Source organism: Staurois parvus, unplaced genomic scaffold (assembly GCF_062004578.1).
Source record: "Staurois parvus isolate SC_StPar_1 unplaced genomic scaffold, SC_StPar_1.0 ptg000636l, whole genome shotgun sequence".
In the NCBI taxonomy this organism is placed as follows: Eukaryota; Metazoa; Chordata; class Amphibia; order Anura; family Ranidae; genus Staurois; species Staurois parvus.
This window is the reverse complement of record NW_028318432.1, coordinates 1,435,244-1,450,351: the sequence shown is the minus strand read 5'-3', so window position 1 is coordinate 1,450,351 and position 15,108 is coordinate 1,435,244. Positions and strand designations below refer to the sequence as shown.

Sequence of the window (15,108 nt, the reverse complement as noted above, 5' to 3'; positions counted from 1 at the left end):
ACAGGGGCCCCATGATCCTCTATTGCCCGGGGACCCCATGAGTTGTCAGTCCGCCCCTGTCTAGGCCCATTCACAGTTCTGAACTGCTGACCTGTAGGGGCTTTTAAGGGGCTTTTACCAACAATTTGTGTTTCATAAACCGTTGCCCTAATATTGTGTGCCATAAAAAATTGAAGACCCTTCTCTAGGGTTCTCAACAAGCTGTAGATCTCAGGCCCCTTGAAAGCCCTTAGCTTCCTCAGTGCCCCCCAGCCTGCTGCAGAGCCTCCAGCCCTCCATACCTTTTGTTGCATTGCCTATGTAAAATATAGGATACTGACATTTTTTGCTGTTTCACAGATGATTTTTAAAGTGATATTAAAATTTTGTTTTTGTTTTGTTTTTTAATATAACAAATATGGTAAACTTACCTGCACTGTGCAGTGGTTTTGCACAGAGCAGCCCGGATCCTCCTCTTCTCGGGTCCCCCTGGGGCTCCTGGCCCCTCCCTCCTGCTGAGTGCCCCCAGAGCAAGCAGCTTGCTTTTGGGGCACCCAAGCAGGCGCACTCCTGAGCCGTGGCTCTGCGTGTCCATTCACACACAGCCGTGGGCCCACCCCCCTCCCTCTCCTGACTGGCTCACTGCCTGTGATTGACAGGAGCAGGAGCCAATGGCTGAGGCTCCTGTGGCATCACTGGATCGAGAGGGGGCTCAGGTAAGTATTAGGGGGGCTGGGAGGGATGCTGCACACAGAAGGGTTTTTATCTCCATGCATAGAATGCATGAAGGTAAGAAAAGCCTTTAGAACCACTTTAAGGCTTGACATGTTGGGTATCTATGTACTCTCTCTGATTTTCTATTTTACAATAATGTAATATATTGCATTTGTGTGCCCTAAAATTAAGTTTAGAGTACTTTTTACTAAAATTTTGTGTTTCATAAACTGTTGCCCTAATATTGTGTGCCATAAATAAATGGAACTACCACTATTTTTTTCTTTAACGTTTTTGTTTTCAGAAAATATATAATGCTGGGATTTTACATAATCTCCAGGCCTAAAATGGTTTTTTTGAACATGTGTTCAAAGAAGGCCAAAATGACAGCCAGGCAAACAGCATTCTCAAGAGAGCTCAGTTATGGCAGCCTCCATGTATCTTGCTTGGCAGGTTTCTTTTATGAACCTCCCTGTGTAAATTTAGACTGGTTTAAATAATATTTTTTTTCCCCTCTGTGTAAAAAAACCCATTCACGCTCCCAGTATGAGAATATTTATCAAAAACCAAAAGGCAACTCGACATTAAACTAATTCACATTTGTTTATTGCATTGTAAGTTCCAGGAAGTGAAGAACAAAGCATTCTGGAACTCCGCTCTAAATCATGTCTTGTTTGGAAGCATTAAAAGGCCGCATACCGAGTGAGTTAATGTAGAATACAGCTGAGAACAGTCTTACGTTGGCTTGTTAAGAGATTGCAGCTCTGGGAAGCCGTATGAAATGAACAAAGAAAACAGCAAAATTATGACTCGGTAATCCTTAAATGAGCTCAAGTGTATTACTGTAACTTACGTAATTGAAAATACATATAAACCCAGCACAGTATTGTACAGGTAAGCAGGGGAGTCAAAACAAAGTCATGCTTTTCCTCTTATTTTTGCAACGATCTGACTGCGGATTCACAGGCCATGGTGCAAACGATGGATTTAAAAAAAAAAAATCTAGATTTTAAAAGAAAAAAAAACGCCTTGGTCTTAATGCTAGGTTTAAATGATAAAGGTGTGGCGGAGCGGGTGTGCGTTTTCATGCGTTTTCCGTGTGTTGTGTCTAGGGCAGCCTATTCATTTAAATGGGCTATCATACACATAAGAAACATGCAAAAGAGGTCACTTACCCTTTTAAAAAATTGTGCTACACTGAACCACATGGTGCTTTGGCACCATAAAGAATGGCATGCTTAAAAACGCATATGTTAGCAGACACATAAGGTGCCATTAAGAATGAATGGTGGTACTATCATCTATCTACTAAAGGGCAGTGCGTTTCTGCGCATGCCAAGAAAGCGCACAATTTTGCTTGCGTTCATAACACACACAAGGTCTGGATCTAGCCTACAGTTTAAAAGCTGAACTCCAGGCACAAAAGATATCATTTATTTACATTCCTTAAAAGCCACAAAGGTTCCAAAATGTGCACCAAATACCTTTTACGTTTTTTTTTGTTTCATAAATGCACATGAAATTGCACATTTTTACCTGCATTCACGAAACATTAAAGTGTGAATGCAGCCTTAGATCCTTGGGTCAGACTTGATTGTGTAAAGTGACTTTGGAAGCAGCAGCTTCTTGCAAAGTTAATGCTTACTCTTTCTGTTGCCCATGCCACCAAACTACACTGAGCTGAGGAAAGTAGTGTTCTCCTGGGTATTTCAAATGCACTCTGTGGTACCATTTGCCGGCCCCTACGTCATTACTCTATGCTATAGTGAAGTGGTTCTCAACCACTGGGCTGGGACCCACTGTTGGTCAGCTGCCTCCCATCTCTCGGATCTTCAGCCAGCTGCAGATCCCTTAACCTCCCACAGTGTCTTCCAGCTCCTATAAGGCCCTTCAACCTCCCATAGTGTCCTCAGGCCCCCTGAAAAGCCTTCATCTTCCTCAGTGCCCCCAGACTGCTGCAGAGCCTCCAGCCCTCCATAATACTTCCCAACTTCCAGCAGAAACCTCCAGCAGAAATGCTTCCCAACTTCCTCAGAAACCTCATCCCCTACAGGGCCACCAGGACTGCTGCAGAGTCTCCTAACCCACTCCAGAGTCCCCATCTCCACCCACAGTGACACCCAGTTGTGGTCATGTGCACTGTTCTATGCAGACTACAAATCCCATAGTTGATCTCAGAAGTGAGCAAGAGAGGGTATCAAGTACGATTCTGGCTCTGTTTAAACACTTAAGCTGCCCTGACATTGACATGGAAGTGTATTATGGTGCTGCATAGTAGTCAAGGATCCTAACAGGTCAAAATTCAAGGAGGACTTTTAGAGATCCTGAAAAATGCAAAGTAAAAAAAAATGGTTATCCTCTTCCATAGGTTCTGTGGTTTTCCTTCCACAGATATCGTTTAGGATTTAAAGAGATTGAACTGTTTAACTATGTGGCAAATGAGGTTTAATGTTGATAAATGTAAGGTTCTGCACTTGGGGGCTAAGAATATGCATGCATCATACATACTAGGGGGGTACAACTGGGGGAATCAATGGTGGAGAAGGATCTGGGAGTTCTGGTAGATCACAAACTTAATAATGACAAGCAATGCCAAGCTGCGGTTTCTAAAGCGAGCAAAATCCTCTCTTGTATTAAAAGAGGTATAGACTCCAGAGAGAGAGATATAATTTCCCCCGGTACAAATCATTAGTAAGACCTCATCTGGAATATGCAGTTCAGTTTTGGGCACCAATTCACAGAAAGAACATTGGGGAACTGGAGAAAGTACAGAGAAGGGCAACCAAACTGATAAGAGGCATGCAGGAGCTCAGCTATGAGGAAAGATTAGAGGAACTGAATTTATTCTCTCTTGAGAAGAGGAGATTTTGGGGGGATATCGGTTTTAGATTGGCTAGTCCTTCAGTCACAAGTTGGTGAGAAGGGCTGGGGGTCTTAGGCCGCGCCCATCACAGGGGGGTCCATTGTTTTCACAGGAAAATTTGGGAAAAAATTGGAAGACTCAGGGACTGTGTAGGCAAAGCCACCTAAAATCGTTCATTCTGAAATAATACCTACCATGCATACAACTGTGAATTATGGAATTCATTGAAAAGGAGTAAACCAATTCTCTTACCTGCCTGGTAGATAAAACAAAGAGAAAGCAGAGTTTATTAATGAGGAAGAATCCATAAATGCCTGCGATCATTCCCATTATCTTCCACAGGTACTGCTTCTCCTCTAAGTAAGGTTCTTCATTGTTTCCATGGTGATCATGGGAAATGTTCTCATGGATTCCCAGAACCTAGAAATTCATATGTGTCAGATTGTGTTAAAGGGGATATCAAGCCAGCTTTGTTCATTAGAAGCTTCAGTACTGATAATATAAGAAAACATACAGAGCAGTTCTCCATCCATCTGAAGAAGACACCACCAACAAGGTGTAAAAAAATGTAGTACCGCAGTCACCTGTTGAGATATCACTTTGAAAACACCCCCTGGCATTTCTAGTTATGGCCACCTTGAGTAAGGGCAGATGCTTCATGTAGTATTTACTTACTGGAATCCATCTGCCCTTAGCTCAGGCATGCAGGGCGGAGGGTGTGCTTAGTTGAGAAAGTCCCTCCTTGAGATGAAAGAAAAAAACTCACCCATCCATCCACGTCTCCATGCTGTGTTTTGTTAAGATATCACTTTGAAATACACCCCCTGGCATTTCTAGCCATGGCCACCTTGAGTAAGGGCAGATGATTCATGTAGTATTTACTTACTGGAATACATCTGCCCTTAACTCAGGCATGCAGGCTGGAGGGTGTGCTTAGTTGAGAAAGTTCCTGCTTGAGATGAAAGAAAAAAAATGCTGCATAAAGACTCCTGGGATGTATGACATCATTTTGGCCTAGGCCAGTAACCAGGAAGCAACTGAAAAAATGTAAAAAAAAAAAGTTTAAAACAAGTAAATATAATATACCTTTCTATTTATTTACTCTCCTAGATTGTAAGCTCGAAAGAGCAGGGCCCTCGAACCTCTCGTATATTGTATTGTTACTGTATTGTCTCATGTACTATCCCCCACTATATTGTACAGCGCTGAGCAAATTTTTGGCGCTATATAAACACTGTATAATAATAATAATAATAATAATAATAATTTACTAATACTAGCAGCATAAGGATTAAAAATAGTTCATGTTGACTGTGAGAGTTTAGCCACTTAAGTAATTTGGGGCCACGTAAGTAATTTGCTAACCGGTCACGGCTCGCAATGAAATTAAATGGTTCAGAATTTCTTTATTTTTTTTTGAATAGCATAATTAACATTTTCCTCCTGCAGCAGCTGAATGCTGGGGGGAAGGAGATCAGGAGAAGGCAGCTTTCAGAAGTTGCATTAGGAAAAATGAGAGAATTGGTTTCTGAATATGCTGCCACTCCTGTCCATGTGTAAAACAGAATTTGACAGGGAGGCCACATGGGCCCCCTGGAGTAGGGGGGTGGGGTCACCATTGCGACTCCTGATTTTACACCAGTGGTTGGGGGGGGTAAAAACATCTTAACTATGGGCAGGGGTGTATTTAGGTTTCATGCTGCCTCAGGCAACACAAAAATTGCCCCCCCCCCACACAGAGAGACCATGACACCGAACACCACCCCCCCCATTCCTACGAAAAGAGCCTGACATTGACCAATGTCTCAGATCCCACCTGGTACCCATGCTGTACTTGTCCCTTCTTCCATCCCTTCTTTCAGGGGACAGCCCTGAAAAATGCCGCCCTAGGCAAATTCCTTGTTTGCCTTGAGGTAAAGACGCCCCTGACTATGGGGTTTTACTACATCCTAATTGGAAAATGTAAATTATATTATCATTATTATTATTATTATAATACAGGATTTATATATCGCCAACAGTTTGCACAGCGCTTTACTATATAAGGGCGGCAGTACAATTACAGTAAAGTTCGATACAGAAGGAATTGGAGGGCCCTGCTCATGGAGCTTACAATCTAAACTAACCCCATATTGTCCTGAGCCCCCTATGAGACTGCCTTCACACTGATACACTGCAGTTTGTCTTTATTGGGGGTGCAGCGCAGTGCACCTGCGGCTTTCCTGCGAGTTAGTTGCATTTTGCTATAGATTTCTATTATATCTTGTAGGCATGGTGCACTTTCTGAAAGCACACCAAACCCCCAGGATACAATAGAAGTCTATGGCCACAGGAAAGCCAAAGGTGCACTGCGCTGCACCAGCAGATCAGTGTCAAAACATAGTTGTTAAGCCTTTTATTGATGCTATTATAATCATTGCAAAAATGCAGTGTATGTGATGTTTAATACACTGACCTTGTTTTCCTCTTCCAGCTTCTGCTGGCATCGCTCTCCAAGCTGCTAGAAAGGATCCATGCAAAGTGCAATTGGTATCACTCTGCCTGGGACAGAAGCCAGCGCTACAGAGGAAGCATCAGCTTACGCAGCTCCTGCTCTCTCCTTCCTCCACTGCTGGTGTCGGCTCTATGCACTCTGATGCATTGGGATGGCAGGTCAGCAAGCCCAGACTGCGATCAGCAGGTTGCCGAACCTAGGTATGCGCTTCCCGTTTGAGGTCGCGGGCCACATTAGAGGGCTCTACAGGCCAGTGGTTGAGCACCCCTGATTCATGTCAAGACAAAAAAAAATGCAGTATAATTCTAGAGAATGCTGCAGGGAATAAGTACCCAGTCATACTGGTGCGATTTCAGGTGCGATTTGGGAATTGAAATCACATCTAATGAATGTGAATGTCAGTGTCTTAACATTTGCGATTTGCTGCAGCGCAATTTCTAAAGTGGTTCTTGCATTACTTTTCCTGCAGTTTTGTTGTGATTTCACATACATAGAATATAATGGAAATCACACTGCAAATTGCAAGAAATCGTTGAAAATCTTCACAAGTAGCAATAAAGTCTTCAGAAATTGCGCTGAAATTGCACACAAATCGTATGATTTTAAATCTCAGCGGTGTGACCGGTGACTAAATGAAACCATTAGTTCCCTCTAGTGTTCTCCAGAATTGTTACATTGTATCGCTTGTTACAAAGACATACTGTATGTATTTCCTGTGCTCTTCATCTCCATCTAGTGGCCATTATGTGGCATTTTACTATAGCACATAATAAATGAGTAAGCATTTATTATTGACCATAATGAAAAAAAAACGTTGGTTCACGGGACAAAATAGCCTAAAGAACTTTCTTTCATGCAATTTACACAAAACAAATGTGCATGCAGATTCACTGGACAATTGGTTATGCATTTTATATATATATGTATTAAGTAAAAAATATTTTGATAAAGGAATGGTAAATACTTTACTCTTATTTTTTAACTGCTTTTTCACGGGACTGAGATTGAGCTCTGCAGTCATTTTTGCAGTTGTTTTCTTATTCCGGGTCACAATCCTGCACAATGTCCTTTTGTCTCTTTTGGTCAGTTGACCATGTCCACCGTGCCTATGCATATCAGACGTTTTCTCAGAAACTGTATATGCCGTCATAATACTTTGATACTGGACCTCGCAACACGGCAAATTAATTGGCACCACCTAAGCAGCACCAACAATTTTCCCTCTTTGAAGCTCAGTAAGCTCTGATTTGACTCCGTATTACTAGCAGTGAATGAGGAAAGTGAGGCTTCCCACCTGTTAACTAGGTATCTCATCACACAGCGGAAGCAAAAGAATATTACATCACTTCCGCTTTCAAAGCAAAACATGTTGCCACTTTCACACATGTACAGCAAATCATGTAGTGTTTCCATATTTCTGTTACCCCTGGCAATGTACCAACAAACCTTGGGTGAGAACCTTCTTCCCTCAGCTAGGGCATTGAAAATGGGTCATGGATGGGTGTTCCAGCATTACAATGACCCAAAACACTTGGCCAAGACAACAAAGGAGTGGCTCAAGAAGAAGCACATTAAGGTCCTGGAGTGGCCTAGCCAGTCTCCAGACCTTAATCCTATAGAAAATTTGTGGAGGGAGCTGAATGTTCGAGTTGCCAAACGTCAGCCACCAAACCTTAATGACTTGGAGAGGATCTGCAAAGAGGAGTGGGCCAAAATCCCTCCTGAGATGTGTGCAAACCTGGTGGCCAACTACAGGAAACGTCTGACCTCTGTGATTGCCAACAAGGGATTTGCCACAAAGTACTAAGCCATGTTTTGTGAAAGGGATCAAATACTTATTTACCTCATGAACATGCAAATCAGTGCATCATTTGTTAGTCATGCCTTTCTTTTGAATTTGTTGTTGCTATTCTGTCTCTCAGTGTTACAATACACCTACCATTCAATCATTTCTTTGGGAGTGGGCAAACATTCAAAATCAGCAGGGGATCAAATACTTATTTCCTTCAATATATATATATATATATATATATATTCAAAAGAAAAAAAAAACACATTCCTTGTGCAAAAAAAAAATTCAAAAACTTCCTCCAAAGTCCCTCTTTACCTGGGGAATAAGATGCAGCAGGGCATCACCAGAAAGCGTTCCAACTGCCAATCCCACAAACAGCTGTAAGATGAGTTTGTAGCTCTCCTCACAAGAACTGAAGATGATGAGGGTGGCGCCAAACATGGACCCGACTGTCAGGAGCAACACCGCAATTGTGCTGTAGCCGTATCCTATGAAATAAAGTGCTTGTGTTATGATAAAAAAAAACCTCCTTAATGTATTTTCTGTAATGTCTAATTTTATATTATCACAATGGTTCTGTTTTATGCAATTGTCTTTTGCATGGTGCTTGTGATATGATAAGACCCCCTAGTGTATTTTGTGGGAGTTTTTGTCTTACATTATTATCATGCTATTATTTTAGAGCTAAAGGTTAATCTTCCTGCATGTCCTGATTCTTTCTTTTCTCCTCATCAAGATGCTAATACATTTTTAAATAAAACCATTTTTTTTTGTCATTAAATTGGAATTCCAGGCTTGATCTAGCCAAGCTAAAAATGCCCCCCCCCCACTAACTTCTACACTAACTACACTAACTACTAACTACTAGGGGTGTCAAACTGGCAGCCCTCCAGCTGTTGCAAAACTACAAGTCCCTTCATGCCTCTACCTTCACGAGTCATGCTTGTAACTGTCAATCTTGCAATGCCTCATGGGACTTGTAGTTTGGCAACAGCTGGAGGGTCGCCAGTTTGACACCCGTGCTGTAGAAGGAAGATGCTTATACTTACCTACTAACAGAGCTCCAGTCATGTGATCTCCCCAGCAGATGGCTTCAGGGAAGAGGAGATGGCGCCGACAATGATTGGAATGCCTAGGCAGCAATGTCACCCATAGGCTTACTATGGGGCATCCACTGTCAGCTGTCACTCCTCTCCCCTGAACTGGCCGCTAGGAGCTGATCACATGATTCAACTGGAGCACTCTGAGAACAAGTATACGCATCTTTCTCCTACAAGGTAGTTAGAATAGGAGACAGAAAGGGGGATGGGAGCCATTTTAAACCTAGTTAGATATAGCCTCTATGTTAGATTTAACTAGGATACAACAAGGATACAATTAAACTTATTTAAAAAAAAAAAAAAATGGCACCATTGTTTTTTTTAGCTGATGTTAAGTGTGGCATTCTAATTGAAGGGTGGAATTCTTTCCATTGACTATCCGTGTAAATGGCAGTTTTCTCAGTGACCACCAATTAATTCATTTTAGCAGGGGTTTCCCTGAGACCTGAAAATTATTTCAAGGGCTCCTCTGGGATTAGAAGGTTGAGAAAGGCTGCATTAACATGTTTTGCCCCCTACTGGGGCTTAATCATAGAGTCCTAGTAGGGGTGAAACATGTTAGAGGGAGGATCCTAGGTGGAGTGTTTGTGCATGTGCTGAACAATAAAGTTGATTTTACACTTTGGAGGTGGTATGTGGCTCCTGGACTTTGCTAAATGGTTGTATGTTTGAAGCATTTTGGCATTTTTTCTCTTTCCTTTTTTGTTTACTTTTTGCAAGTGTGTATTGATGTGTCCCCATCTCTAGATCTGCTTCTTTTTCCCCTACCCCTGTGAGCCCATGATTGTCCACTTTATTTATTTTGTTTCTTCATCAGTTCTCCCATTTCCCCATTGATGGTTGCCATGTAAACAACAAATATTGTTTGCTATTGGCTGGCGATTAAGAGTAAGGGTGTCTGCATGCACGTGACATCGCTTCCGGCTTCCCAGACACACACAGGTCCTCCACCCTGAGTGCAGGGTTTGCTGACAGATACGGCTTTCTCTTTAAATTTTGTATTTCCCCTCATTTTCTGTTTTAGTAACAAAAAGTCATCAGAACAAACAAAGGTGTGAATCTCCCAAAAGGGGATCATAGACAGCAATAAAAACTTGACACAGGATGCAACCTTTCTCCACCCAACCCAAAACAAAAACAAAATGCCTAATGATACATTTAATACATTTATTATATTTTTAAATACTGTAATTGTGTCAGAAAGTTGCAGTTTTAAACATATACAGTACAGTACAGTTTGTAATTCATGTTTAGAGAAGCCTTAAGCTTGCACGTAATCACTCATAGCTGACATAGTTATCATGGGATCAGGAGCCACTCTGATTAAATTCAATGAAAGTTTTGATTTCAATTTTAGGGAGTAAAACTCCTGAAAAATTATTGAAATTAATAATAATACTTATTATTATTATATTAATTGATTCATTATAATGATAATTATTATAATCTATAATATATGATATATTATTTAAATATATATATATTAGAAATGTATACATTACTTATAATGATGTTATATATTATATATCATTGCACTAATTACCAATAATAATATATATCTATATCTATATATATATATTATAAAACATAATTATATTACAATTATGTACATAAAATAATCATTGCTTTTAATTAATCATAATTATCATTCTAAACAACTATACATTAAAAAAAAAACATTCTTCAATGAATGTCAGTATAGGACTCACTTTCTAGAGTAGTTGGAGGGGGTAGCTGAGTGCTTGTGTAATCTTCCACTGGGCAAGTGCAAGTGAGAAGTTGATGGATAATTGCTGGGCTGATCATTTTGAAGTAATCTCGGGAAATTGGCGACTGGCTGTTTTGTAGGACGATTTTCACAAGCTCATAGGAAGAAAAGCAAAACTGACCCTGAAAACATAAAATAAATCCTTTTACAGAGACTCCCACAGGAAAACCTAACTTTTGCAAAATATATTGATATTAAAATATATTTAAAAGGTGAATGTCAGCTGGTGCCACACTTTTTTACAGCTACCAAAATGACCATAGCTAAAGCCTGGAAAAACCCCGATTCAACTTTGAAGCTGTTATTATTATTATTATTATACAGTATTTATATAGCGCCAGAAAGGTTTGCTCAGCGCTGTACATTATAGTGGGGGACAGAACATGAGACAATACAGTAACAAGACAATACATGAGGGGTTCGAGGGCCCTGCTCTTTCAAGCTTACAATCTAGGAGGGAGGGGAAAGTGGTACAGGAGGAAGTGGCTGTGGGGGATGGAGTGGTAGGAGGAGTGGAGGAGATCGGCTGTTAGGTGAGGGTGGGGTAGGCTTCCCTGAAGAGATGGGTTTTCAGGGTGGGCCTAAAGGTGAAGAGGGTAGGTGACAGTTTGATGGATTGTGTAGTGAGTTCCAGAGGATGGGGGAAGTCCTGGAGAAGTCCTGCAGTCGGGCATGGGAGGTGGAGACCAGGGAGCTAGAAAGTATGAGGTCTTGTGAGGAGCGAAGATTACGGGTTAGGTGGTATTTGGGTATCAGGTCGGTGAGGTAGTTTGGGGCAGCGTTGTGAATGGCTTTGTATGTCAGTGTTAGTATTTTGAATTTAATGCGTTGGGCAATCGGAAGCCAGTGGAGGGAATGACAGAGGGGGGTGGCAGAAGAGGAGCGGTTGGTAAGGTGGATGAGTCTGGCCGCTGAGTTCAGGATAGACTGAAGTGGGGATAGCCTGTGTTGGGGTAGGCCAGTGAGAAGGGAGTTGCAGTAGTCCAAACGTGAAATAATGAGGGAGTGAACGAGTAGTTTAGTAGTGTTTGGGGTTAGGAACGTATGTATTTTGGAGATGTTGCGGGGGTGGAGTCTGCATGAGTTTGCCAATGATTGGACATGGGGTTGGAAGGACAGGTTTGAGTCTGGAGTGACACCTAGGACTTTGGCTTGTGGGGTGGGACTGATGGTGGCGTTGTTGGTCATGATGGAGAGGGTGGGGGGGGGGGGGGCGCGGGCTGGGGGGAAGATTAGGAGCTCGGTTTTGGAAAGGTTCAGTTTGAGGAAATGGAGCGACATCCAGTTTGATATGTCGTTAAGCAGGTGGGTGATATGGGCGGAGACTGAAGGGGTGAGTTGAGGGGTGGAGAGGTAAATTTGCGTGTCATCGGCGTAGAGGTGATAGTTGAAGCCATGGGAGTGTATCAGTTTGCCGAGGGAGGAGGGGTAGATGGAGAAGAGAAGGGGTCCGAGGACAGAGCCTTGGGGGACCCCAACAGAGAGGGGGAGAGAGGGGGAGGTGGTAGCATTATAGGTAACGCTGAAGGAGCGTTGGGATAGGTAGGAGGAGAGCCAGGAGAGAGCAGAGTCTCTGATGCAGAGGGAGTGTAGTTTATTAAGGAGGAGGGGGTGGTCAACTGTGTCGAAGGCCGCGGAGAGGTCAAGGAGTAAAAGGCCTGAGTAGTGGCCATTAGCTTTGGTGGTTAGCAGGTCTTTAGTGATTTTGAGTAAGGCGTTTTCGGTGGAGTGTAGGGGACGAAAGCCAGACTGTAGTGGATCAAGGAGGTTGTTGTCAGTGAAGTGAGATGTTATAAATCACATGAATGAAATTATGGTAAATGAAAAATTAACTGCCACACTGTCAGATACCCAGGAGACATTTCTTCGACTTTGGCAACCCTGGACAACTCATGCTCAGCCATCTCGATTTGACAATACTCTTTTGTCGATATAACAACCTGGCGTTGTGGACCCTCGGGACCCTTCTTCCTCTCTGCTCTGCTTATACTTTTTTTTCTTTAATTGTATCTAGCTTTTGTTCTGCTTTCTCTTTTCACCTGCTTTCTTGTTCGTGTTCATTTGATATAACGTTCTGATGGCTGGGCCCCAGCCTGACTACGACGGTTATGACCTATGTAACGTTTGATTGATCTCATAACTGGTTTGCATTGTGTCTCACGATACTCAACAAGTTATGTATATGCCTCATCTGACGCATGCCTTTAGCACGTTATGTTTTTTACCAACTATGTTTTGTTACTTTTGATTCCCATATTGTATGGTTGAGTACTCCAAATGTTATGATAGTCACCTCTATGTAATTTTCAGGTTTAATGTAACTGTCATCCTGTTGGCTTTGTCTGTTTGACTGAACATTGTCAACAAAAATCTTTGTAAACAAAATATATTTAAAAGGGATTTTTAAAAAGTAGGTATGGGGGGACTCCAGTGAGTGGGGATAGAAGGGGTTTTATATGATACCCGGAGTTGGACTTTGTTAAGTCTTCTTTTAAAAAATAAATAAACCTCCTCTGCTCGGTTCCCCCCCTCTTTCTCTTCTTTGTGTGCTCCCATAGCAAGCCATCCCCGAGCCTCATTGCCTGTGTCTATAGACATGCACAGTGCAGCTTGGCCCCGCCCCCTCTCCCTCATCACAAGATTTGAGTGACAGTAGCAGAAACCAATGGCTTCCTCTGCTCTCAGCCAAGCCTGGAAAAGTGGGGAGAAGGGAGAGAGCGGCTACAAACGGGCACAGTGCTGGGTCGAGTGATGACTTAAAGTGTTTGTAAACCTCAGATATGAAATACGAACAAAGCATATCCCTCAATGGTATGTACTTGTCTTAATCCAGAGCACTAAGTGTCATTTCTGTCTACTGCTTTGTTCCTCTGCTGTCAGCATGAATCATGTCTGACAGGTTTTCCTGACACCAAGAGAAAAATGGTGACAGGGGAGGGACAGATTTAAAGCCTCAGCTTCGTTCCTGTGACCTGTGTGGAGGGGGGTGTGCCCCTTGCCTCCAATCAGTGGCTTCCCTAGGCAGGTGCACTGGGTGACACCTATTGCACGGGGTGACACCAGACCCTCTCCACGAGCTCCATGAAAAGGAAAGCAAGCTGACAATCCCCACAAAATGGATCGGATCTGCGCACTGGGGAGCATAATGGATCGGACTGCGATCTATTATGCTCAATCCGCAGATCCGATCCACCTTGCTGGGATCATCAGCTTGCGTTAAATGTTTTCTTTTCATGGAGCTCGTGGAGAGATCAGTTAACCCTGTGTTGGTTGCAAGCTGACGATCCCCGCAGGATGGATCAGATCTGTGGATTGGGGAGCATAATGGATCGGACTCCGATCCATTATGCTCAATCCACAGATCTGATCCATCCTGCAGGGATCATCGGAGGGGTGACACTAAGTGTTACCGCACCGGGTGACACCAACCTTAGGGACGCCCCTGCCTCCAATCAGCTCTCAGAGCTCTCCTCACTGATCTCTGCAGAGTGTAGTTGCAGCTCTCCAACCCCTTTATTCGGAATTCTCAGACAAGCTTTATATATTCCGCACTTTGAACAGATGTAGATAAGAGAATACTGCAGATAAACAGGTACAAATTTTGTAGGACGATTTGTTTCATCTCTGTGATCCATCTGAGGCCACTCACTTCATTTAGTATATGTGAGGGTTTACAACCAATTTAATGCAGGGAATGAATTAAGGTAAAAAAAGTCTTTAGGATTTAGAACCACTTTAAATTACCTTTCTACTACAGTTTCCAGCTACTTTGAATGGTCAAGAAAATGAATAATTTCCTTGCAATTATGCAATCTGCAGGCATTCAGAAATATATTGGAGTACTATATTTATCAGAGGTCTGCCTGAGATACAAGTCACATTTCATGCACCCCCTGAAGTAAGAGTTTCATTTATAGTGAAATGCTCTAAGCTCTAATGCAGAAACCGCAAATTTTCTAATTACAACACTTTGATACACAGCACAGCCTTGTCTGGCAGGGCTGGAGATATGATTTTCCCTGCTGCAGTTAAGCAATGCAGTTCTTGAGGTCCCCCTCCCCCCCCCATTCACCAGAGTGTGACTGTACAGTGAAAGGAGAATCAGAGGACACATGAGCTCATCTCCTTCTATATGCTCTCTCCTCCTATCAGCATGATTATTTATCAGCACATAAACTCTGCTTCACACTGGATATTCATGCTGCTTCTCCCTCTCCCTGTCTGAGCTCTGCTGTATTTTTCTGAGCTAGGAATACATATTTGAATGGAGTTTTTTTTAAATCAGAGTTTAATGTCACTTTAGGTTTTGCAGCTTTTTTGAATCCACAAAGGGAGATCTCCCCTGACCTCTTGCCCAGCTGGGAAAGGCTAAGCTCATCTTCTGGTGTCTCTGTATGA

General features: G+C 42.5%; 1 protein-coding gene across 2 annotated transcripts in view; it reads right to left on the bottom strand.

Annotated features, from left to right (window-relative positions):
• Positions 1 to 15,108, bottom strand: part of SLC39A12 (solute carrier family 39 member 12) — a 68,061-nt gene that overhangs the window by 26,231 nt on the left and 26,722 nt on the right. For both annotated transcript variants that reach the window (XM_089693715.1, XM_089693716.1), the window contains exons 5-7: positions 10,652 to 10,832; positions 8,158 to 8,330; positions 3,809 to 3,976 (exon numbers count right to left, since the gene is read on the bottom strand). In XM_089693715.1, coding sequence (XP_089549841.1) covers positions 3,809 to 3,976; positions 8,158 to 8,330; positions 10,652 to 10,832 — 522 coding nt within the window. The remainder of the gene's footprint in view (positions 1 to 3,808; positions 3,977 to 8,157; positions 8,331 to 10,651; positions 10,833 to 15,108) is intronic.